At 38.7% G+C, this 27,493-nt stretch overlaps 2 protein-coding genes across 6 annotated transcripts; both read right to left on the bottom strand.

Moving 5' to 3' along the window:
- Positions 1–204: 204 nt before the first annotated feature.
- Positions 205–9,801, bottom strand: LOC104118670 (probable E3 ubiquitin-protein ligase RHG1A). 5 transcript variants are annotated; one of them, XM_018778422.3, is made up of 8 exons: positions 9,702–9,801; positions 9,394–9,438; positions 9,058–9,161; positions 1,748–3,565; positions 1,281–1,331; positions 927–1,025; positions 703–846; positions 205–595 (listed from the first exon to the last, which is right to left on the bottom strand). In XM_018778422.3, exons 4-8 carry the CDS (start codon positions 3,470–3,472, stop codon positions 464–466), a joined length of 2,151 nt encoding a protein of 716 aa, XP_018633938.1. In that variant the 5' UTR covers positions 3,473–3,565; positions 9,058–9,161; positions 9,394–9,438; positions 9,702–9,801; the 3' UTR covers positions 205–463. The 5 variants fall into 5 exon arrangements, with proteins under 5 accessions (XP_018633938.1, XP_009628263.1, XP_018633939.1 ...); XM_009629968.4 differs by lacking the exon at positions 9,702–9,801 and adding an exon at positions 9,600–9,695; XM_018778423.3 differs by lacking the exon at positions 9,702–9,801 and adding an exon at positions 9,591–9,689.
- LOC117273061 (uncharacterized) lies at positions 6,317–6,865 on the bottom strand. Its single transcript, XM_033652154.2, has one exon. The coding sequence runs from the start codon at positions 6,863–6,865 to the stop codon at positions 6,317–6,319; it is 549 nt and encodes a 182-aa protein (XP_033508045.1).
- Positions 9,802–27,493: the final 17,692 nt, after the last annotated feature.

Raw genomic sequence — 27,493 nt, 5'->3', positions numbered from 1 at the left:
AACTCATCTCAAATTTAATCCCGGATTAATTATCCTTTATCCCTCCTAACAAAGGTACAAGATTCAATTCACAACAATCAATCCAAAACTAGCTGGAAACGCTATAATATGAATCCTCAAAACTGGTAAAACGTTTGAAGGCATGCATAGGGATACTACTCATGTATTTTGTACAAAAAGAATAGCGAAGACAATAAACCATGCTGATGTTCAAGGTTTTCAATTAATTGGAATAGGAAATGTAAATTTCCAGATAACAATAATGTAATTCTTCCCTAAATGATTGTCTAATCCTCCTGCTAGCGATAATTTGACTTCTTGAATAAACTCCCCAATGGAGATCAAATAAAAAAAAATACAGGATCTTCCTCAAATTAAGCCATGGAAGAGAAGAGGGCACACTTAGTGGCGTCAAATTCCCAAGTTGGCGATCCATTTTCTTTAGACATGAGAATATGGTTCCTCACGTAGTCAGCCCTGTTGTTTTGCAAATCGGGCATATATTCTTCTGCATGAGCCATTGCTTAATGCAGCCAGCGTGAAAGTCGTGGCCGCAATTCAGTGTTCCAAGATCATCTCCATCGTTATATTCTTCCTACAAATGATTGAAAATCTATTAAAACTCCACTTAACGAGGTCCAATCTAAATGAATGAACTTTAAGCAGGCACGCAATAATAGTAGAGATTATCAAATTCAGTACCCGACATATGCAGCATGGTTCTGCATCCTCAGGTTCTTCTGTTTTTATGCAAATATAATTTCGCTGCTTCAAACGACTCAAAATAGTTTCTTCGGTTAGCCCAGTGCAAACATCCCCAATGCGCTCCCCAAGTGCCAGTAATTCCTGGAAACACATCACATAGGCACAGTTTAGCACAACATCTTTGCAATAGAATGTAATGTAGTTCTGTTTAGCACACTAACCTCATATGTCATATTATCAACATCAAGCCGCATATCCCTATGGCGATCATGAATATCCGGAATCCCAAAGAAGATTGACTGATCAAGCATCATAACATCCTGGAATATGAGGAAGGAATCATTTAAGTTTGGGAAGAGATGGTCTGGTAGCTAATTCTATCAGTTTAACTCCTCCCAAAGACAAGAAGAAAACTGATTCAAAACCTCTTCATGTCCCATCATTTTGCTACGCCTCTAACTTCCATTATGAAAGGGAAATAGGTATAAAGCCCATCATTCAGTTGAAGTGACAGTAAGAACCTAAACTCAAATCTTTTTGTATTATTTTTGATAAGGTAATGGCAAGAATCTAACCTCAAATCTTAGGCCCTCTCCCCTGCGCATAAGATCTAACACATTGCGAATCTGTTCAATAAAAAGATATTTAGCTGGTGAGTAACTGGTAAAGAAGGCGTCAACATTGCAAACTACATTGCATAAAAAAGGAACGAAGGCCTTCTCATTCTAGTTCTATAACAAGTTAACAATAAAGATCTGCTAATCCGAAATTTGGTAAAACATGTGAGACCCATAAATTAAATCCATATCTTCCCTAATTTGATCAGTCAATCCAACTTAGGGACAGGTATGCATGTATAAAACAAAGTTGGGTGGGCCGCCTGTTTTACCCCTTGCGGTTGCGGACCCCTGCCCTTAATTTGATCACTAAAGGAAATTTAATGGAACTGGAGTGACAGGATATAACACCTGCGCACCCAACAATTCATGCTGAATGAGACGAGGAGGTGATAACTATGACATGACCAGTTAAGTGAAAATACCTCAAAGACTACCCTGCTTCTTCGTTCACGTGCAGCAGCCAAATTCCTCCAGGAATAGGGGACTCCGGTAGCACCATCAAGATGCCGCTCCGACATCATTGCTGACCTTGAACTCGATGTACGATGCTCATGGTTTCCAGATAGTGCCATCTCCTGTGAGACAGCAGAACTCAAATGTAGTGGACGATTATTACCACTATGACCTCCAGATTCAGCGCCATCTGAAGACAACAAAGATCTACGGACTAATTCTTGCAGTCTCCGATGATATTGAGGAGATCTGTGGAGAACCCTAGTAGGAGGGGATGTGTGGACCCCTGAACTGGAGCTGTTGCGAGATGTGGATGCGACATTTCCAGCAACAGAAATATTTCTTCCAGCTAAACTCCAGTTGGCAAGATTTTGGTTCCAGTTTCTCCCATCAGTTGAAGGTATGAACATAGGATGTTGTGAGATGTTTCTTGACACACTTCTTGAGTTAGGCTCTTCAAATGTTGCTGAATTTCTCTCACCAGAAAAACTTGATGAACTGCCAGTTCTTGAACTTGATGCTGAATTCCACCTAGTATGTGCACGTCGATGCAGAGAAGGAACATGCATTACAACAGGCTGCCTTTGAGTATTTCCACTGTCTGCAGCAGATATAGACCTCAAATCCAAAGAGATATTAGGAAGGAGCTCTGGTAATTGCTGTTCAGATGACAGATTAACATTTCCAACATCATCCACAGCAGGAAAGGGATTACTAGGAAGATAATCTTGCTGAAGTGAGCCATTAATCCTCACCCTGAAATTTCTCTGTGATCTTGAAGCCAGTGTATCAAGAGGAGTTTCTGTAACAGCTCCTCCCATGGTAAGCCCAAGTCTTGGGATCACCTGCTCTGACATATTGATGCTTCTGTTACTTTCTGTTGGAGCAGAGATATTTGCACCTGTACTCATACTATGTGGAGGAGCAGGTGTAGAATCCCATAAGTCATTCTCAGCAAGAGGAATATAATTAGAACTACCACTCCCTGAAGATTGCGCTAGATATCCTTCAAATGCTTTTCTCTTACAAAAGCGCCGACCATCCAGTGTACTGTCTGGCCTGCCATCACTATCATCCATCAAATATCCATTAGTTCCAGAAGTACTAGCAGATGATTTTTGCTCTTTTCCTGGTCTATCAGAGTTGTATGGAGTACACTCCATCACTTGAGAGTCACCGTCATCATCATTATCGTCGCTGTGCCCCTCAAATACTGGATTTCTGCTGATATCATGAGGAATAGTGCTAGAACTATAACCTCGAGAAAATAAAGTGATGTTATCTATTCGATGGCTGTTTAAATTTTCTTCAGTATTACTCAATGACAGAATGTCAGAAGACCCATATTGCTGTTCGTTACAGAAATGTGAAGGTCCAGGATAAGTAGTCATCGTGGATGACCTTCCATGATCTGTTTTCTGTTCACTCTGACTTGCACAATTCGGTGTAATTGAGGAGCTGGATTCTCCTAAACTCCACCCGGTTACGTTCTGTCTCTCTTGGCTCACAGGGTCGAAAAATGGAAAATTGGTCTCATTAGAAGATACCATATAATCTGGCAGGTGATTTTGTGCAGGATCTTGCAAATTATTCCAGCATATCTGCTGATCTGCACCACCATCACTAGACGTAGAACCATGACTGAAACCTAAAGATTCTTGAAGGGAACCGAAGGTACTCCGTCGCCCCTGCATTAGGGCTATATTATACACCAAATTACAACCTCAAAGAGAATTTGAGATAGTATCGTAGTGCCTGAAGATCCACACACTTTGTTCTTAGCAGACCTGGAAAATTTAAAGTAAACCATACTTACTCCAATTTAGGCAGGTAACATAAGACAGCAGTAGAATAGTATTATAATCAACATGTTATGATAATGATGTAAAATGTGGCCTCAATGCCAACAGAAAAGATTGGTGGAAAATGTTACTGTTCCTTTTTTTTTTTTTTTTGTGGCGGTGTGGTGGGGTTGGGGTACCTGAGAGAGTGCAACATAGAATTATATCTAAGGGTTTAAGAACAGAAAGGTTGTATACTTGTATATCACTGAAGCAAGGATTTCTCCACTTGTTAGCTGATGAGCATATTAACATGCCTTCACAACCGAATTCGGATACAGTTACATCTAATTAATGCATTCGCATCAATACCACAATTATAGAGTATCATGCTCTCAAAGGCATTTCATTCTCTTCACATAAACAAGGTTTCTCAAAAGAAGCCAGATAAGACATCTCCATGTCAACAAAACATTGCACTTTATGTGCAACTACTATTATTGCCTAGAATCCAGAGCCTCTATGCGACCTTGATTCCTGTCGATGAAATGAAGGTCATAAGAGTATATTTCCTCCCAATAACAACATTGATATTTTTGAAAATTATCCTTCAATATGGTATACTTTAAGAGCAGTTATGTACAGATATCCTGATACTTGTTCTACTTACATACAAAACTATTATTTAAACCACTCAGACATGTTTAAATAGAGACAAAATAGACAGACATCATCAACCATGAAGGGAAATTGCACTAGAAATATTGGACTGAGGTAGTGGGAATAAAACCAAAAAAAGAGAGAAAAAAGAAAACAAAAGAAGAATTTGGTCATATGAACAGCTGGCATGAGAAGAAGAAGGATTAAACAGAAATGAGAAGAAAAAAAGATAAAAGAGAAGATATATCTGCAATAAGATACACAGTCATCAAATACCAATGAGCATCGACTAAAATTGAACAAATGAAGATTTCTAGATTTTGGATTCTTAAAACTCCAGAGAGCATGGACTAAAGATTCCCAACCTTTTAACTCTTCAATACATCATCAAGATGAGAAAAAGATTTTTTCATCAAAACAATAAGCAGATTAACACATTCCATGTTCAAATCAGCTGTATGCAGAAGCATCAAAGACCACATAAAATGGCTTTCTTCCTTAATTTCCTGAAAACAAAAGAGGGCCTAAAGAAAGAGCTCTATACAAGCAACCCAAAAAATAAATAATAAGGATGGACCTTTAAATCAGAAACCCATTAAAACTCAAGAAGTTCTACTTATACATAGACTCAAATATCAGCAAACCCACAAAAAAAAAAAAAAAAGGGTTTGACCTTTAAAACAGAAACCCATTAAAATTCTCAAGAAAAATCTCCATTTAAACATAGAATCAAACATCAGCAATCCAAAAAAAGCAAAAAAGATTGGACCTTCAAATCAAAAACCCATAAAAACTCAAGAAAAATCTCCATTTATACATAGAATCAAACATCAGCAGACCCAACAAGAAAACAAGAAAAAAAAGGTAGAACCTTTAAAACAAAAACTCATTATAGTTCTCAGAAAATCTCCATTAAGAAACCCATCTCAAATAAAACAAATTCACAAATAACACAACAACAACAACCAAGTAAAATACCACAAATGGGGTCTAGGGAGGGTAGAGTGTACGCAGACCTTACCCCTACCCCGAGGGAGTAGAGAGGCTCTTTCCGGAAGACCCCCGGCTCAAGAAGACGAGAAGAGAGACAATATATCAATACAATCGATAGAAAATAATAAAAATAATGACAGCAACATAAGAACTAGAGAAAAGATGCAAAGCACTAACAATAATCCGTAGATAAGGTCTGGCACAAAGAAAAACAGTAGAATAGTGTAAACACAACATGAACACTAGCAGTCTAAGACAAAGCCTTGTCAGACTAGCTTCACACATGTACAAAGAAGAACAATGCTCAACTACCTCCTAACCTACATACCTAATGCTCGACCTCCACACCTTCCTATCAAGAGCCATGTCCTCGAAAATCTGAAGTCACCCTATGTCCTGTCTGATCACCTCTCCCCAATACTTCTTAGGCCGCCCTCTACCTCTCCTCGTACCCTCCAAAACCAACCGCTCACACCTCCTTACCGGGGCATCTGGGCTTCTCCTCTGTACATGCCCGAACCATTTGAGTCTCGCTTCCCGCATTTTGTCATCCATAGGAGCTACGCCCACTTTCTCCCGAATAACTTCGTTCTTATCCTAGCATGCCTGCACATCCACCTCAACTATCTCATCTCTGCTACCTTCATCTTCTAGATGTGTGATTGCTTAACTGGCCAACACTAAGCCCCATACAACATGGCCGGTCTAACCACCGCTCTATGAAACTTACCTTTAAGTGACAGAGGCACTTTCGTGTCACACAGTACTCCAGATGCTAGACTCCATTTCATCCACTCCACCCTTGCTTACCTGCGTGTGGTCGCCGGCGTTCTTGCCGGTGGGTGGGGCTACTCGACGGAGAAGAAAGGGGGTCGAAGAGAGAGGGAGAAAAGTAGCCATTAGAGAGAGAGACAGAGGGAGGAGAGAAAAGTAATCGTTCTGAATCAGAAAAAACTCAGGTATTGACCCTTTCTATTTGTTGGCACTCAAGTAACCAAAAAAAAAACACAAGAAATTTCAGACTTCCGATTTTCCGTTGTCATTTCAATTTCAAAAAAATTTGCAAAAATATTGTAGATAATAATGTTTTCCAACTAGTCACAATTACAAGTGAACATCTCTGTGAAGCCTAGTATCGCCATTAATCAGTAGGCGAACTTTAAGTGAGCAAGATCCACAAGGAAGCACAATAAATGCTGGCAAAGATTTAGAGGTCAGCAAAAAGACTGTACACCCTTCTATTGATATTGAACAACCCGTGTCAGCCAATTCTAAAGAATCAATAAAGTAGTGGTCACCACATCTACAAGGATAAGAAAGCTCTATAACATCACCAGAATCTTGAATTGTAAGGTCCTCTAAGCTAACATATTCAGCAATTGCTACGTCCTGTCTCAAAGCTAGCAATTCACCGTCATAAAGTGCACGTGACCTCGGGTTGCCAAGGGTTTCCCAAGCTCTCTGTATCTCCAAAAATTTGTTTTCTGTCAGACACTTAGAATTGGATGTTTCTGATGGCTTTTGCTGCTTGTCTGGATGAAAACAAAGTATGGCTGACCGATAGGCTTTACGGATTTCTTCAAAATCTGCATCTTCCTTCACACCTAGGATCTCATAGTGAGTCTTATGAATGAAGTTGCTGCTCGAAATCATGGCACTCTGTCTGCAAATCCACCCCAAATAAAAAGGAAAAAGAAAAGTAGGAGGGGAATTTTTGGTGAAGACCAACAATCTACTTTTGACAAGTATCAATAAGATTGCATGCACAGAATTAGATCACATACAAAGAACTTTGAACTTTATTCTAATAAGCGCAAAATCTATTTTTTCCCAACTTCGAAACTGTGATGGATAATGTGTCCGCCCTCTACCTTTCTCCACTTAAAAATCAAACTTTAAATGGAGAAGAATTAGATCGCATACAAAGAATTTTGAACTTTATTCTAATAATCGCAAAATCTATTTTTTCCCAACTTCGAAACTGTGATGGATAATGTGTCTGCCCTCTACCCTTCTCCACTGCTAAGATTCAAACTAATAATGCGCACCTCCAACATATCGCACTGTATTACCTTTGTCATTGAACCAAAAAGCACTGGGGCAAGTTCAAAAACTATAAAAGACGACCTTTGGAATTTTTCCCAATTGAACTGCAGGACTTAAACTCACATCCTTCAGTATGCCCCTCGCTCAATCCACTCCCTACCCATGGAGAAGAAATAAAAAAGATGACAAGCAGGGAAGAACGTCAGTAGGATGCTTGACTGCTGACAATCAAACAGCAACACAAATTACTAGACTGTCTAGCTTGCTGTTACAATGTGCGTCCTGGGCCCTTATTGTTTCTATATAGAAGCCACTGACAGAGAACAGCCCAGTTCATCCATCAGAAAGATAGAACTTTAGCAGTGGACCAATGTGCAAACATATACAACCACTTAGCACCACAAAAGCACGAATAAATACTTAGCAGCCAACAGAAGCATGATTACTGTAATGTGGTTTCCAATTATCTGAGGTTACAACAGAAATGAAATTAGACAGATAATTAGAGTGAGCGAGGCCTGGTATCCTAGCCTACAGCATTTTGCTTGACTTGGCATGCATGAAGAAACAAGATTCAACACCAAAGAATGAGCCAAGAAATGCAAGCAAGGTACCCCTTTATGCATAAGGATCAGGCACCAAGCAATAATACTCATTACAAGATTGAGAAAGTTTAAAGCTGACTTCAGATCAATTGCCTTTACATGGCTGATGACACTGAGAAGTAAAATGCTCTGTGTCTTAATCTGGCAATCTTTAATGATGGACTTAATTTAACAAAGTGACACCAACTACAAATTACCAGACTTTCCGTATGCTAAAATATCAGCATTTGAAGTAAGGATCAAGGAGCATCAACAATCAGTGCCAGGACAATCTTATATTTCAGAGCTAGCAAGTAACTGACACAGGCTATGACCTTAAGCATGCGAGATCACTTACAAGGGAGTACTTTGGTATTAAATGGAGAAAGGTCAGAAGCAGCTGTATGCAATTAGCTTTCACGGTCTCCTTAAGAATCAAGTGTGTCCTCTTCTTTCGTTTGCAGAGTAATTGAACAATCAGAGAGGACGGGAAATATGATAAACAGGAAGTTCAAACAAAGTTCCCAGAAGCTCAATAACCAAAGGGAACCACCTTTCAACATGTTTAAGATTTTCCTTATGCTTTAGTCTTCCATCACAAGGACCAGAGGCATCATCAGCATATTAGCCTAAACCACGACAACATTTCATCTCCCAAACTTTTTAACTTCCTTGGTAAGTTCCCCACATATCCCCTATAAATATACCATCAAATTCCAGTTTTGAGATATCACATCAACCCTATCATCACTGATCCTAAGTTATCAAGGTACCCGGGATATAGTGATTCAAAAAGTTCTCTTTTTTCTTTTTAGTTAACAGATTTCACTCATCAAGTTCCTGTTTGATTGCACTGTTAGAACCCCCACAATGTTCCTCTCTTGGGGTTAATGTCTGATGGCTACTGGATCTAGACATCAGGAGCGATTCTATATCAGGTAAATTGAAAATATTACTACTCCATCTTTACTGCTACTTTAAAAAATGTAGTTTTTATTCGCAACAGCTTTATTCATGTTACAGTTCACAAATTCAGCAGACAAATGAAACCCGTTGAACAAACACAAACAGAGAAAGGAGACCAACCCAACAGCTAAAATTATCATCTGAATAACAATACAATTCAATACATCTTTAAATTTTCATAAAGTAATCACCTTTACTGCAAAAAATGGACGAAAAAAACGCACCAAAAACTGGACTATGAAAATTTACCTAAAATGGGTATTCAGATTTCACGGCCGGATTCAGTGACGGAGACGATGGTCCTTATTGCAGCGGCAGAAAATCTCAGCTGAGACGGTAGAGAAATTGGGGTGCTGAAGAGTGGAGACAGAGTTAGGCCTTTTTTTTTTCTTTTTAAATTCACAAATAACACAAGAACTGAAAAGCTTAAAAAGAAAGGAAAAAGAAATCTCAAATAAATTGTAACCAACACATGAAGCCCCAGCATTGGTTCACTGTAGCAAATAACTAGTAGTACGTAGTTTATAAGAAAACAAAAACATATATGGGAAGATTAAAAAAAAAAGATCAAAACAAAGAATGTACCAATTAAACTGCAGCCAGAAGAAGCAACAGATCTATGATAACAACCTGAAATGCAAACAAAGAAGTATTAGAAACAGTTTTAGAAAAATGATCAAAGATTTTGAGCTGTTTTTATAAGTGTTGACAATAAAACTACAGTTCTTTACAATTCAGAACACAGAAAAAGAACAATCAACAGATACGTTAAGGATACATACAGAACTTACTGCTTAACAGAAGAAACAGAAGAGAGAGAGAGAGAGAGAGAGAAGAAGGGGGTTTGGGAGATGAGATGAGAATGAAGTGGTGGGTGTGGAAAGAATACATACATACAGAGAGAGAAGAGGTGGCCTGAAGTGGTGCATTAAAAGAGGAAACAGTAAGCAATCTTTGATTTATGTAAAAACAACTACGCCCCTTGTCCACAAGGTAGCTAAAGAAATATTTAAGGCAGTATGAAAAGTACCATTAGAGAATTTTATTTAAGGCAGTATGAAAAGTACCATTAGAGAATTATTCTTTTGTTCTTAAAAGAATGACCTAATTTGAAATTTAAAAAAATAGCATATCTTTTTTGAATCTAAATATCAATTTCCAAATGAAGTAAATTCACATATTAGAAATCATGATATGTTAAGTTAAGGGTCTGTTTGGAAAGCCACCAGTTAATTAGAATTGGTGTAATTATTAGGGTAATAATTACACAGCCTAGTAATTACACAGTATTGTAATTACGATTATATGTTTGTTTGTCATAACGTAATTATACTTTAATTATAAACGTACTGTTTGGTTGCACAAGTGTAATTAAACAGTTAGATTAAATTTTAAATGAAGTAATTATCAAAATTTAAACGTTAATATAATAAATATATGCCTATAAATATTTTTTTATAAGTATAAATGATATTAGATTTGGTATTTAAGATGCATATTTTTTCTTGAATATATATTAATGAGTAATCATATATTTATAACTAATATTGTAAAAATAATTGATGTATGTTTTTTCAATTTATAATATTTAATTTAATTAATTATAAAAACTAAAACATACATTTTGTAAGAATATCATGGGGATGCATGTTTGATAAAATAACTTGATATCTACAAATATAATGTCATTACATGCAATGTGAATAACAAACTAATACTATTAAATCAAGTAAATTGGAATCATAAATATAACATAATTTCAAAATCCAAAAAAAAAAAAAAAAGTTTAACATATGTCAAATTCCAACTTAATAAAAATAAGTTCCAATACAACTTAAGATTAGGAAACATAATAAGTTTATAGCATTATTCAAGAACGAAACTCTACTTTAATGACATCAACCATTATATGCGAGGTTTGTTAATGACTCATTATTTCTAATATTAGGAGGTGTAGTTTTAAAAACTAAAATAATAACGCAGTTACACTAAATGAAGAAAATAAAAGAAATAAGAAATAAAATATATGAGCAGTTACATGGATTCACAAGAAATAAAGGTAGAGAAATAAAAGATAAATAATGTACAAATAAAATATATTTTAAAATTAAAAAGAAATTAAAAGGTAAAAATAAAAGAAATCAAAATAATGGAAATAAAAAGTTATAAAGAAAATAAATTAAAATAAAAATAAAAAAGGAAAAAAATTAAAAAATAACTTGTAATTACACGGTGTAATTACCATCAATTCTCACCTCCCCAATTACAACCAATTCTATATTGACCAAGTAATCACTTGGCCAGACAAACATGTCAAACGGTGTAATTACACTCAAATTCAATTCTCATGTGACTTTCCAAACATGCTCTAAAAGTATCTTAGAAGTTAGAATAGCATAGTTATATCATTTTTGACTAACACATAAAAAAAAGAAATGAAAGATTATCGTGTTTATACCAAATTGAGTGATGTTAACTCAAAAAAGATTTGGAAAAAAAAAACTCAAAAAAGATCAAGCTTTGTGAGAATATAGATTTATTATGTTTAATTAATTAACAGATTTAACATAAAAGCAAATACTTTACATTTATTTGTTCAATAAAAATAATAATGCTTAAATAATAAAATTTATGGAGTCAAATATTGTGCATTTATCAATTTAGTAATATATCGGATCTAGATAAAAAAAAAATCAAAAGAAGAAAAGAAAAGAAAAGTAGTGTTTCATATTACAACAGTTTCAGAAGTAGATGACATTTAGATGACATTTCTTTTTACCTGGTCAAAAGTTGACTATTAAATTGTTTCTTTCGTACTTAAGCGAGCAAATGAACTTTGTAAGTTAGGTAAATGAAAGAGAATGTAAAAGGCATTATAGTAAGGTTTAGGGTGAAATTGACAGGATTTCTCTATTGTTAATCAAAAGTTTTAGGTTCGAGTTTCAGGTATAAAAAAACATTTGGTAAAAAAAGCTTTTCGAATTTTACATGGCAAGAATCAAAATTAGTCAGAATGACAATGAATAGATTGTGATGTATTTGGTCGACAATACCAAATCCCACAGTCACTCATGTTTTCATCTTCACGCCAAGTACCTGTCCACTTTTGCATCACATTTCACATGCATGTTTTTTCACTCTTTTCATTTTTAACGTTTCTCCTTTTTCTGTGTGTTTCGTTAATAATTTCCCTCCTTTTTGGACTTTATTCACATTGTTTGGTAATATATGATGTCCTGTCCCTTCTCGGGTAAAATATGGAGAACCAAATGGTGCTGAATTAATATTTTAATTCTTCATGTCAAATTTTAAAATATCTTTCACTTATTAAATGTGTTAGTTGTGGAATCACCCTGAAAAAATACCATAAGAAATACGAATATTTAGTTTTAGCAAAATATGTTAAATTCCAGCCGTGATAGGAAGTCCTATTATTTGAATTTGATAATCCAAACTTGAATTGTTATTACCACTCTTCAATTTGTCCGAGCTGTACTATGATGTAATGTAAATATGTAATTATGCCACAGAACAGACATAGCATTAGTAATAATTAAAACGAAATAAATTCTAATTAATCCCCTTATTTTGTGAATGTTGGATTGGCATCTTTACACAAATAACCGAATAGATTCATTGTTTACTTTTCCTAGCAGGTATACATAGATTATGCACTGATTATACATAGTTATACATATATTATACGTTCGTCGGTTATTTTTAGTTTAAACAGAAATAGTGACTATTTAGGTTAACACTACTCAATTTCACTTATGAAACAAGAGTATACGTGTAATTCCCTTCCCATATCCCCTATGTATAATAGAAATTAATAAAACATTAATGGTGTGTTTGGTATGAAGAAAAATATTTTTCGAAAAATATTTTTTAATTTTTTCATGTTTGGTTGGCGTAAATGTTTTGGAAAATATTTTCCCCATGAACTCATTTTTCTTATCAAGAGAAGGGAAAATATTTTCCAAAACTCTTTTCCAACATTCCCCTCATTCCCCATCCCCACCATCCCCACCAACCCACCCCACACTCCACCCACCCCCACCCCCACCCCCACCCTCACCTAAATAGAAATATTATTAATAGTACTTTCTTTTCATGTAATAGATAAAAAAAAAATTTCATTTCAACAAATAAGTATTTTCTTTTCACGATATAAAATTTTTATTTTTATTTTTTTAACAAAAAAAGTACTTTCTTTTCATGATATAGAAAATATATTTTCTTTCATTTCAACAAAATGATGTAGTAAAAAATATTTTCTTTCATTTCAACAAAATGATGTAGTAAAACATATTTTCTTTCATTTCAACAAAATGATGTAGTAAAAAATATTTTATTTTATTTAAAAAAAAGAGTATTTTCTTTTTATGATGTAGTAAAAGTTTTTTCTTTCATTTCAACAAAATGAGTATTTTCTTTTCATGATGTAGAAAAGGAATTTTCTTTCATTTCAACAAAATGAGTACTTTATTTTCATGTTGTAGAAATAGTACTTTCTTTTTCAACCAAAAAAAGAGTATTTTTTTTAGTTATGGAGCACAAGTTCAACGTTATTTTTGCGTAAAATAATAAAGCATCACATTAGTTCCTTTGGGTTTGTGTGAATTTTTAGAAGAATAATTAAATTATGAAAAATTAGAGTTATAAAAATATTGGGTATTTGTGTGTGTGGGGGGGGGGGGGAAGGGGGAGGGGGAGAGCATAGGAAACATAGGGACTTGGGGAGGGGGAGGGGTGACGTGAGTAGCATAAAATATTATTTTTCTAAAAAATATTTTCTACTCTCTAACCAAACACTAGAAAATATTTTCCGAAAAAAGGTTTTCACTCATCAACCAAACAAGAAAAAATAAGTGATAACACACTCATTTCTATGAAAACGTTTTTTAGGAAAACATTTTCAATGAAAAATATTTAAGGAAATACCAAACACACCCTAAGTGTAATCCTCTTTAACTTCATAGTCAATAAAAGAAATGAAGATAATGCCAGCGTTACTATAATTTTCGTAACCTCTTTTTTACTCTTTAACTTTCTTTTAGAATTCTAGTGCTATAACTCTATTTTACTCTTCAAACTTCTTCCAGTTTCTGTCTAGTCAGCAATTTGTAAAATATTTTCTTCTTGTTATATTCATGTCACTGTTGCACATTTATTCGTCTAATTATATGAAAATTCTTTGAAAGTTAACATGATGAGAACAAAAAACAAGAATAGTACATTTTAAAATGTGTATACGGTCGAAATTGATTTCGGCGTTCGTACGTCTGATCGAGATGGAAACATAATGGACCGAAAAAAGTCTTCATAAAATCGAGATGGATCCGAAGATGGCACAAACGAGCTTCAGATTTCAGGTACAGGTCAAATACCGAGCTCGAAGTCATTATCGAGCTCGGGTCCGAATCGAACTATGATGATATGTGATTGAATCGAGCTTAAAGGCGAGAGGTCAACCAATACCGAGCCCAAGTCATTACCAGACCCCGAGTCAGCATCAACCTCAAACCCGCATCGAACTCTAAAGCTGGAAACCGACCAATATCGACCAATACCGAGTCTGATCAGGATCGAGCTCGTAGACAAGAGCCGTTGCAGCCGTACTAAGGGAGAGAATCTCAGCGGGAATTAGGGAAAAACTGATGTATCATGGGTTCCCCACTATATATTTTTAATTATATCTAAAGTAAGATTTCCCACTATAAAAGGGATGGCTATATTTCTGTAAAAGGACAAGTTTGGCATATATTGTAACTGAGATATCATACACTCCTATATTGAAGAGTTATCATTTTTTAATTTCAGAGATTGATTCATCTTGCTTAATCTATAAATCATCCTCTTCTCAACTTTGTTTATTTTTCATTCTTTACAATCAATATTCGATATTTCCATTTACTCTTACGATTCGTGTCAAGTTATACCACATACCCTTAGAACTACGTACAAATTCAACTCTATCCGTTTTTGGGTAAACAGTTTGGCACCCACCGTGGGGCTAAGGATAATAGTGATTATTTGATACGAATTTGCAAAAACACACCATTTTACGCTTATTTTCGGAAGTGCCTTTGATTTCGGATTAGCAACGACGAGCTCTCAAATTAAATGGCCTTACCTATCGACAACAAAGCTGGCCTTCAAGGTGAGAACAACAACTTGACGCCCGGGGTCAGAATGGCGCTTGTCGACACCGTTGGAGCTCGAGTCGAAGTTCCATTAGACGTTAATTCGCACGTGGCCATTGAGGCAAACCTACATTCTGAACCTGAAAATAGCATTCATGGTGGCACTCGATCTGTAGCTCGAGATACCCATAATGTCGAGAAAAATGACGTCAGCTTGCGTATAATTTTCGAAATGTTACAAGCTCAACAGGCAGCAATAGCTCAGTTGCAGAGTCAAACCCAGATACCGAGCAAGCCGGAGCCCAGTCTACCCCGAGAAATCACCAACAGGACGGAACCAGCTATAGTAAGGTCAAATGAGCAAGAGCCGGGGACTAATCCCGAAATTAATAAGATGTTCGAAGAACTGACCAAACGAATAGAATCAGGAGAAAGGAGGATCGAGGCAAACGACAAAAAGGTGGAAACATATAACTCCAGGGTTGATCAGATCCCGGGGGCACTACCGATATTGAAGAGCTTAGATTCCAAAAAATTCGTACAAAAGCCTTTCCCCCAAAGTGCGGCTCCTAAATCGATCCCAAAGAAATTCCGCATGCCCAAGATTCCTAAATATAACGGAACTACCGACCCAAATGAACATGTCACCTCTTACACATGTGCCATTAAAGGGAACGACCTAGAGGACGATGAAATCGAATCCGTATTATTGAAGAAATTCCGTGAAACCCTGTCAAAGGGAGCAATGATATGGTGTCATAATTTACCATCTGATTCTATCGATTCATTTTCTATGCTTGCAGATTCCTTTGTAAAAGCACACGCCAGGGCCATAAAGGTCGAGACCAGGAAGTCGGACCTGTTCAAGGTAAGACAAAAGGATAATGAGATGCTAAGGGAGTTCGTATCTCGTTTTCAAATGGAACGAATGGATCTGCCACCAGTCACAAACGATTGGGCTGTTCAGGCTTTCACTCAAGGTTTGAACGAACGAAGTTCGACGGCTTCAGGGCGGTTGAAGCATAACCTGATCGAGTACCCAGCTATTACTTGGGCCGACGTGCATAATCGGTACCAGTCAAAAATTAGAGTCGAAGACAATCAGTTGGGTTCTGAACCCGCTGCTAGAAGGGACATCAATCAAGAACAAGGTCCGATCAGGGACCGATACCGACCATATAGTGGAAACCACAAGATCAATGAATCGAGACGTAACCCCGGGCAAGGTAATAAAATAAGTGATCGAGGTCAAGGGTCTCGGGGCTGATGAACAGAAATGGGTTCGACAGGCCTACCGGATCCAAGGAAGCACCACAGTTATCGGAGTATAACTTCAGCATCGATGCATCCGCTATCGTGTCGGCTATCAGATATTCAGATGCATCAAAGACACTAAATGGCCTCGACCCATGCAGACCGATCCTTCCCAGAGGAACCCCAATCAAATGTGCGAATATCATGACACCCATGGCCACAGAACGGAAGATTGCAGGCAACTAAGAGAAGAGGTAGCTCGGTTATTCAATAAAGGGCACCTTCGAGAATTTTTAAGCGACATGGCCAAAAATCATTTCAAAAACAGGGATTTCGGTAAACAAAACGAACAGAAAGAACCACATCATATCATCCACATAATCATCGGTGGCGTCGATACCCCTTAGGGGCCGATGCTTAAACGCACTAAGACATCAGTTATGAGAGGAAAGCGACCTCGAACTCAGGATTACGCACCCATATGAACCTTGTCCTTTGATGATGAAGATGCAGAAGGAGTCATGCAACCTCACAACGATGCACTAGTAATATCTGTATTTATGAATAAAACTAAAGTTAAGTGTGTGTTAATTGATCGAGGTAGCCCAACCAACATTATTAGATCGAAGGTTGTAGAACAAATCGGTCTACAGGACCAGGTCGTACCCGCGACCCTGGTTTTAAACGGATTCAATATGGCATATGAAACCACCAAAGGTGAGATAATTCGGCCGATAAACGTGGCCTGGACTATCCAGGAAATGAAGTTCCACGTAATCGAAGGCGACATGAGGTACAACGCCCTTTTTGGAAGGCCATGGATCCACAATATGAGAGTTGTACCTTCGACCCTCCATCAGGTTCTTAAATTCCCAACATTGGAGGGAGTCAAAACAGTGTACGGAGAACAACCGGCCGCAAGAGAAATATTTGTCGTCGAAGAAGAAATTATGATATCCTCACCTTCGTCAACAAAGGGGTCGAACTCAAAAGGGGAACGAGATGCCAAATAGCAATCACAGACGTCAGCTTTAACCCAACTAGAAAATCAAACGATTGACGAAGATGATGATCAAAGGATCCATCGATCCTTCGTGGTCCCCGATGATTCTGACGCTACCTAATCAACGATTGAAGAACTGAAGCAAGTCAAACTGATCGAGCATTTGCCTGAACGAAAAATATAACAGGGATCCCACCAGATATAACGACGTATCGGCTAAGCCTGGACCCTAGGTTCAAACCGGTGAAGCAAAAGAGAAGACCCCAGTCCGAGATAAAACACGCATTCATAAAGGACGAGGTAACTAAACTTCTTAAAATAGGGTCCGTTCGGGAGGTGAAATACCCCGAATGGTTAGCCAATGTAGTTGTAGTCCCTAAAAAAGGAACAAACGTAGAATGTGTGTAGATTATAAGGATTTAAACAAGGCATGCCCCAAAGATTCTTTTCCGCTGCCCAACATCGATCGCATGATCGATGCCACGGCCGGCCACGAGATCCTTACTTTTCTTGATACCTATTCCGGGTATAATCAAATTCAAATGAACCCGGAAGACCGAGAAAAAACTTCATTTATCACCAAGTATGGAATATATTGTTATAATGTAATGCCCTTCTGGCTAAAACATGCAGGAGCTACTTACCAACGCCTAGTAAATAAAATGTTCGAAAAACAAATAGGTAAATCGATGGAAGTTTATATTGATGACATACTAGTTAAGTCCCTACGCGTAGAGGACCATTTAACTCATTTGCAGGAAACGTTCGAGATCTTAAGAAAATACAACATGAAGCTCAACCCCGAGAAATGTGCTTTCGAGGTTGGCTCAGGCAAGTTCCTTGGCTTCATGGTATCGAATCGGGGAATCGAGATCAACCTCGATAAAATCAAGGCCATCGCCATCATGGACAATGTAAAAGTCATGGAGAGGCTAATGGGACGGATTGCTACCTTAGGCCAATTCATTTCAAGGTCGTCGGATCGAAGTCACATATTTTTCTCTCTACTAAAAAAGAAGAACGATTTCGCATGGACCCCGAAATGCCAACTTGCATTAGAGGAATTGAAGCAATACCTATCGAGCCCACCACTGCTTCACACTACGAAGGTAGATGAGATACTTTACTTGTACTTAGCGGTATCGAAAATAGCGGTAAGTGGTTTCCTAGTTTGAAAAGAGCAAGGTACGCAATTTTCCGTTTATTATGTAAGTCGAACCTTAGGGGATGCAGAAACTAGATATCCACACTTAGAGAAATTGGCACTAGCACTTATAAGCGTCTCTAGAAAGTTAAGACCATACTTTCAATATCACCCCATATGCGTATTAACCACTTACCCACTTCGTAATATTTTACACAAGCCCGAACTATCAGGTCGATTGGCAAAATGGGTCGTCGAACTCAGTGGGTACGATATCGAATATCAACCCCGGACGGCCATCAAGTCTCAAATTTTAGCGGACTTCGTGGCCGATTTCACACCAACCCTCGTACCCAAAATTGAAAAAGAACTCTTATTGAAATCGGGTACATCATCGGGGGTATGGACTCTTTTCACGGACGGGGCTTCGAACGTGAAGAGGTCCGGGCTAGGCATCGTTTTAAAGCCGCCCACGGGTAACACTATTAGGCAATATATCAAAACTACTAGGTTGACTAACAACGAGGCCGAGTATGAGGCCATGATTGCAGGTCTCGAGCTAGCTAAAAGCTTGGGAATAGAAGTCATTGAAGCTAAGTGTGACTCTTTGCTAGTGGTAAATCAAGTAAACAAGACCTTCGAAGTTAGAGAGGATAGAATGCAAAGGTATTTGGACAAACTACAGGTAACTTTGCACCGTTTCAAAGAATAAACCTTACAACATGTACCTCGAGAACAAAACAGTGAGGCTGATGCACTTGTAAATTTGGGGTCATCGGTCGGGGAAGATGAGATCAGCTCGAGGACTGTCGTTTAACTCTCGAGATTCGTGATCGAGGAAGGTCATGCCGAGATAAACTCTACAAGTTGAACCTGGGATTAGAGGAATAAATATATTGAATACTTGAAGAACGAAAAGTTCCCATCGGACCCTAAAGAGTCGAGGGCCCTACGAACCAAAGCTGCTCGATTCACATTGGCTGAAGATGGAACATTATATAGAAGGACATTCGATGGACCATTGGCAGTATGCTAAGGACCAGGAGACACCGACTATGTCCTACGTGAGATTCACGAGGGTACTTGTGGAAATCATTCCGGTACCGATTCATTAGTCCGAAAAATAATCAGAGCAGGATATTATTGGATCGATATGGACAAAGATTCAAAGGAGTTTGTTCGAAAATGTGACAAATGTCAAAGGTTTGCACCGATGACCCATCAACCTGGGGAGCAACTTCACTCAGTCATATCCCCATGGCCATTCATGAAATGGGGAATGGATATCGTCGGCCCTCTGCCATCGGCCCCAAGTAAAGCTAAGTTTATTTTATTTATGACTGACTATTTCTCTAAATGGGTTGAAGCACAGGCGTTCGAGAAAGTAAGGGAGAAAGAGGTTATAGACTTCATCTGGGATCATATCGTATGTCGGTTTGGGATACCCGCCGAAATAGTGTGTGACAATGGAAAATAATTTATCGGCAGCAAAGTGACAAAATTCCTCGAAGACCACAAGATAAAAAGGATATTATCAACACCGTATCACCCTAGTGGTAACGGACAGGCCGAATCAACGGAAAAAACAATCATTCAAAATCTAAAGAGAAGGTTGAACGACGCTAAGGGGAAATGGAGAGAAATCCTACCCGAAGTTCTTTAGGCGTATCGAGCAACATCAAAGTCCAGTATGGAGGAAACCCCATTCTCCTTAGTATATGGCTCAGAAGCCTTGATTCCAGTCGGAGAACCTAGTGCCAGGTTTCGATATACAACAAAAGAGTCAAATCACGAGGCTATGAATACTAGCCTCGAATTTTTGGATGAAAAACGAGAAGCCGCTCTCATCCAATTGGCCGCCCAAAAGCAACGGATCGAAAGATACTATAGTCAAAGAACCAATCTTCGCCATTTTAAAATCGGGGACCTAGTGCTAAGGAAAGTCACCCTCAGCACCCGAAATCCGAATGAAGGAAAACTGGGTACAAACTGGGAAGGACCGTATCAGGTACTCGAAAACGTCGGTAAAGGATCCTATAAGCTTGATATTATGAACAACAAACAACTACCAAGTAATTGGAACGTGTCGCATCTAAAACGATACTACTGCTAAGGTACGACCCTCTCATGTTCGTTTATATTTCAAAACTAACGCTTGCAGGAGTTCGATCAGGAACAAGGATGGATCATTCAACACGAAGCCTTAGGTCTGAAAGCACGCGTTGCACTCTTTTTCCCTTAGGCCGGTTTTATCCCAAATGGTTTTTTCGGCAAGGTTTTTAATGAGAAAACCATTGATCGTGCTAACTTAGAATAATTCAACAGTATCTAAGGCCTCTTTACAATCAACCCCGAATACTGGGGGGGCATTACCCTCAAATATATCAAGTTCGATGCAAGAAATTTACTTCATACCAATAGGGTTTCGATAGGAAAATCCGTAAGAGCCAAATGGTCAAAACGAACCATGCTCGTGTAGTTTGCTCGATCCCTGGTACATAACATAAACATATGTATAATGACATAAAGAGAATTTCTTACCGATATCTCAAAATTCATCCTCTATTTTGTGATCTATTTTGCAAGCAGGCTTAAGGGCCCACTATTACCCCCATAAATTGGGAACTACCAACCGAAATATCAATGAGATCAAGTCCCACTAAGCCTACGGGCTACTCTTATTTCGAGTTCGAGAAATCACTCACTCGACCATTAAGCCTACGGGCTACATTACTTCGAGTTCGAATCACTCACTTGACTACTAAGCCTATGGGCTACTCTTATTTAGAGTTCGAGCAATCACTCACTCGACCATTAAACCTACGGTCTACATTACTTCGAGTTCGAATCACTCACTCGACTAATAAGCCTACGGGCTACATCATTTCGAGTTTGAGCAATCACTCACTCGACCATTAAGCCTACGGGCTACATTACTTTGAGTTCGAATCACTCACTCGACTAATAAGCCTATGGGCTACATCACTTCGAGTTCGAGCAAGCACTCACTCGACTACTAAGCCTACGGGTTACTCTTATTTCTAGTTCGAGCAATCACTCACTCGACCTTTAAGCCTGCGGGCTACATTACTTCGAGTTTGAATTACTCACTCGACTAATAAGCCTACGGGCTACATCACTTCGAGTTCGAATCACTCACTCGACTAATAAGCCTACGTGCTACATTATTTCGAGTTCGAGCAAACACTCACTCGACCATTAAGCCTATAGGCTACATCACTTCGAGTTCGAGCAAGCACTCACTCGACTACTAAGCCTATGGGCTACTCTTATTTCGAGTTCGAGCAATCACTCAATTGACCATTTAGCCTACGGGCTACATTACTTCGAGTTCGAATCACTCACTCGACTAATAAGCCTACGGGCTACATCATTTCGAGTTCGAGTAATCACCCACTCGACCATTAAGCCTACATGCTACATTACTTCGAGTTCGAATCACTCACTCGACTAATAAGCCTACGGGCTACATCACTTCGAGTTCGAGCAAGCACTCACTTGACTACTAAGCTTACGGGCTACTCTTATTTCGTGTTCGAGCAATCACTCACTCGACCTTTAAGCCTAAGGGCTACATTACTTCGAGTTTGAATCACTCACTCGACTAATAAGCCTACGGGCTACATCACTTCGAGTTCGAGTAAGCACTCACTCGACTACTAAGCCTATGGGCTACTCTTATTTTGAGTTCGAGCAATCACTCACTCGACCTTTAAGCCTACAAGCTACATTACTTCGAGTTCGAATCACTCACTCGACTAATAAGCCTATGGTATATATCACTTCGAGTTAGAATCACTCACTCGACTAATAAGCCTACGAGCTATATCATTTCGAGTTCGAGGAAACACTCACTCGACCATTAAGCCTACGGGCTATATCACTTTGAGTTCGAGAAAGCACTCACTCGACTACTAAGCTTACATGCTAATCTTATTTTGAGTTCGAGCAATCACTCACTCGACCATTATGCCTACGGGCTATATTACTTCGAGTTCAAATCACTAACTCGACTAATAAGCCTACTGGCTACATCATTTTGAGTTTGAGCAATCACTCACTCGACCATTAAGCCTACGGGTGATCAGGTCCAAGCATGCATTACTATTGAGTAGCAAGGATGGTCGATGCAGTTTTACCCAACAAGGTCGGGATCGAATACACAGGGAGTTAATTGATTTGGAATTAGGTTTATATCTAAGTCTAGATGTGTATTTTGTTCCTAATTATGCTTCCACACATTTTGGTTTTGATTCTACTTCTAATTCTTTTTTATTGTATGCAATGATTAAAGCTAAGTACAATATATTTTATGTTGGTTTTCAAGTGTTTAAAAGGACTAGGATAGTGATTTCCGTCTGGGTGGACATCTAACGGGTAGTAAGAATCTAGGGCAAGCTTGACTAATTTGGGGTCGTGATATATCTATCTCACCCAAGTACTCACTCTATACCTCTCGATAGTTTGAGTGATTTTGCCCAATTTAGCTTTTTCAAGTCCAAATGGGTATTCATGCAAGTCACGTGATATTAGCTCAAGTCGGGTATTACTATCTCTAGGTTTAATCCTTTAATTGTGGCTATCAATTTCTTGAGTTCACCCCAATTCCTAGTTAGCCTAGTTTTCCTAGACTTAGTCTCTCTTTCTCAAGAAGAGACTAAGTCATAAAAGCATGAATCAGTGTTTGCAACCACTAATTCTATAATTCTAGCAAGAACTAGGCTAAATATCACTAACTCATAAACATTCAAGCCCTAAAATTCAGTACCCATTAAATACCCACCCTAGGGTTAGGTCACAACCCTAGATATGGGTCTAGCTACTCATAGAAATAGTAGACATCAAAGATGAAAAGAAGATAAAACTCATAATACTAGATTAAAAGATGGAAATCTAATGTTAAAAGGTGAATCTAATACAAAATTGCCCATAAGGGAAGTTCTAGCCGTCTCACGTTCTCAGCAATACACAACATAACCTAAAAATGACAAAAAGTTCTATTTATACTAAGCTGAAATTTTTGAACAAAAATACCCCTGCGGAGGTTACGTGACCACGTAATTCTGACCGCGGCCGTACTCCTGCTTTAGTGGCCGCGTAATTCTGATCGCGGTCCGCGTTCTTCACTTCTGGATCTGGGTTTCGCGGACCGCATAATTTTCATCGTGGTCGCGTAAGAGACTTCCGCGGCCGCATAATCTTAACGCGGACTGCACTTCTTGTTTTTGCTTAAAATGTAAGCTCTCTGAACTTCAGCGACCACAGTCCGCGTAATTTCAATCGCAGCCGTGCAGGTACTTTCGCGGCCGCACATTTCTGATGCGGTCCGCGTTCATGTTTTAGCCCAAAAATCTATCTCTCTGAATCTTCCTTTTACGGACCTCGAAATAGTGCTCGCGACTGCGTTATAGCTTTCGCGGCCACACAATATTTGTGCGGTCCGCGTTTCACATCGTTTGGCCCAGTCTTGATTTTTGTTCAAGTTTTGACTCCTTTATGAGTTGATTATGACTCCTTTGGCTCATTTTGAATAATCCCTGTAAGTAAGCATATTACATTAGTTTCCGGGAATACCTTCACGCATTTTTGGCCCTAAACACAAGTAAAAGAGATCAAATAATAGGTTAAAATCCCTACTTATCAACTCCTCCAAACTTAAGCTTTTGCTTGTCCTCGAGGAAATAGGGTAATTCTCACCTCCACAAGAAAAAGAAAAAGGATATTTCAGCTGGCCTAAGGTGATTCCATCAAGCATAAATTGGGACTAACAATTATCCTTAACACAAATGAATTATCAACAACATCACGTTACGACCTTTTGACTACTATAGTTCTAATGTGACACTAGAGCATCAAGAGTTGGCTCATTTCATCAAGGAAGCTCGCTCTATCACATAGGTCATTGTGGATCCCAAACTCCTCCTCCTCTACTCTCCATGAGCAAATCTCACTTTTTTTTAGAATGTACCACTCAAAATAAGGATTGTGAAAAAGTGCGCTCATCACTCTCAAAAGAATGCCACAAGACCGGCTCTAAGTACCATAAGCTTGCCCCTTATATAAATCACCACTAATGTAATCTCACTCAACTTGAAATCATATAGGGCTTTAACAGGATGTAATGAGGGCTTTATGATCAAGGTAGGACTTTATCGAACTATGATGGTTTCATCTTTCCTTAAGCATTCCATTTTCTCATTTTGGCTCATACTTTCTTGACTCTTTGAGTCATTTTCTTCTTCCTTAGTGGAACTAGAGAGACATACCGTCACTCTTTCTTACTCATGACAATCGTTTTCCTCTTTTTTCATCATTCCATGCCTTTCATCATTGCGTTCTTTGAATCCCTTCAACCTTCACTTTCTTTTTGACGTATTTCTTTTTGGCTTTTCTTCATTTTCTTTGCCTTTCCTTTTCAACAATTCTTTTTCTTCTTTGAACATTTTATCACTTTAAAATTCCTCGTCTCTCCCCCAAACTTATGATTTTGACAATTGTTCATCATGAATGCTAAGGAAAGATTGGGTGCCAAGAGAGGGTCATTATAGGACGGATAAAGGCTTGTAATATGGCTATTGAATGAAAAAGGCTTGGGCTCAAAGGGGTTGACTAGGGATATCATATTAGTAGGCTACAGAAGCTTTCAAAGTTCAAATTAGACCAAAGAGAGCCTACAATCATTTCTCAAGTCAAGCTACACTTAGAATTTTGCCTAGACAAACATCCAGGGCAAGTTCTAGACTTATTGGCATGGGACTTGGACTTGCAATTCAATACCTCACCTCTCAAGCTGCTGGATTGTTAAAGAGAACATAGTCGAGGACCCACAACGACCCTAGCTAAGATTGGAAATCACAAATGGCTCAAGGAAACAACTCGATGATTATTTTAGTCAACACAAGAGTCTAAAGGTCACAACTAGAGCTAATCTTTATCAATCAACTTGTCTCTAACCATGAGGTCAAAGGTCAATGTGTTAGTACCAATTAAATCCTGCTTGAGACATTTTTATTCATTACTACTACTATATACACCAAAACAAAAAGAAAATGTACTCGATCCCTTAAGAAGGTTGTCACGCCATCCATTGTTGGGAACAGCTACCTTGTTCACACAACATCCACCTTTGGAAAGAACCGTGGCATTAAGAAAACCTAAAGCTTATTGTTCACACAAAATGTAAAAAGAAGCTAAAAACTTAAAAAGAAGCTACTAGAGGAAATAAGAAGCTAAACTATTAAGGAAAAATAACGAAAGAAGTTATGAAGTAAACTACGGAAAGTAAACTGAATATGTACAAAATAGAATAAATGAATATATACATAATGGAAATGAATATATATATCGAATGGTAAAATTATATACATACCAAAAGTGAAAATAACGGTAAATAAAGATAAAGAAAAATAGTATCATAGTTATTACATACCAAATGTCATCACAAATCAAATCAAAATGGACCCAAATCAAATCAAATCAAAATGGACCACACCCCCAAAAATAAAAAAAATAGCATTGTCCTCAATGCTAATATCAAAATAAGATCGGGGAAAGGTTAGAGAGTCAAGAGAACTCCCTATATGGTCTCTGTCTGCATCGGGTCAGGAACATGAGTGAGGTTCTCAGACTGTATAGGATCACCAACTCCTTCCGTGTCCTCTAACTGGATCTCTACATCCTCTGACTGGGGGACCACGGGGTGCCTGAGCATCTGGATCATCTCCTCAGCAATATGTGTAGTGGCAGCCGGCTCCTCAGACTGGCCAGCTGCTGCATCTGATGCCTCATGCACTGGTGTAGGTGCTGCTGGGGCTGTCTCCTCCATGAGCATGTCCAGTGGAATATCACCGGCAGAAGCAATCTTCTGAACCTCTTTGCTCAACTTCTCCACCGAATCCTTAGATGCCTGAGTTTTCCGCATCTTCTTCACCTGCTTCCCCAAATCCTTGATAATCCTCCCATGTGTATCAAGAGTCTCCCGGATCTTCTTCTGGTCATCCAGAATCTTGTTCTAGTTGTACAGAATCTTCTTCAAAGACTCCTCGAATGATGGAGGTACCTGAAGCTCTAATGGGGCTGAAGACTGTGCTGCTACTGCACTGGATAGGACAGTCAGCTTTGTGGTAGCTGCCTGCATCCAGTTGTTGAGGATGGATAGTGTCTGTGAAACCCGCAGTGCAGCCTGAGGGTAGGTGGAAGATGAAGTTACAGATAGTGGCACTATGATGGATGGCCCGGAGGAAGGAAGGGGCATGGCAGTTACTCCGGCAGAAGTACCGGCTGATGTGGAGGGCTCGGCAACTGACCCGGTGGCCACTACCCCTGGCTCTTTAAACTGGCCAGTGGGGGTAGTGGCTTTACCCTTGAACTTAGGGTTGTCCGCTCCCTGGAGGTGGTACTATGAGAATGGTTTTTTAGCCTTCACCTCCACATCAAAATACCTCGGCTCTACCCCTTGGTCGTTGAAATACTCTGTGAGGAAGTTGGTGTAGGGATATGATCTTTCTTCTTTTTGAACTGCATTGGAGATGTTGTAGGACATCAAGTTTCCTACATTAATAGGATAGCCTGCCATGATGGAAGCTACCAATACTGCCCGGGAGAGTGGAAGGACATTCTCATGCTGGCATGGGTCAAGACGGCTGCACACGAATATCGCCCACCCTTTTGCTTCAAAGTTAAGGGTGGCTTTGACAATTTGAACTCTTGCTGTGACCCATGAAGGTGTTGTCCCCGGAATAACAAGTATCTTAGCTAGCCATGGGCGAACTGCATCACCCAAGGCTAGCTTCTCCAGGTATTGCACTGCCTCGATCTCCTCAAACCCTGCATAACTGTTCAGTGTGTTTCCATCATACCGGATTTTCAAGTTCCGGACCTTCGTCACCTTTGTACCCTTTTTGATGTGGGCAACATTGGCATAAAATTCCTTGACGAGTAATTCATTGGCATCTTTCAAACGGAAGGTGAACCATTTCCATCCTTTTCTCTCCGTAAATTTCCGTAGGACATTCGGATTGTGCTGGCTTAGGTCTTTTGTTATGAATTGTCGCTCAAGAGTGAGCGACCTTTGGGGCCACCATTCCCGAAATTTGCCATACGCCTTCTCACTTACAA

The sequence above is a fragment of the Nicotiana tomentosiformis genome, chromosome 12 (assembly GCF_000390325.3).
Source record: "Nicotiana tomentosiformis chromosome 12, ASM39032v3, whole genome shotgun sequence".
NCBI classification, from domain to species: Eukaryota; Viridiplantae; Streptophyta; class Magnoliopsida; order Solanales; family Solanaceae; genus Nicotiana; species Nicotiana tomentosiformis.
Note: the sequence above shows the minus strand (reverse complement) of the source record. Positions and strands in the feature narration are given on the sequence as shown.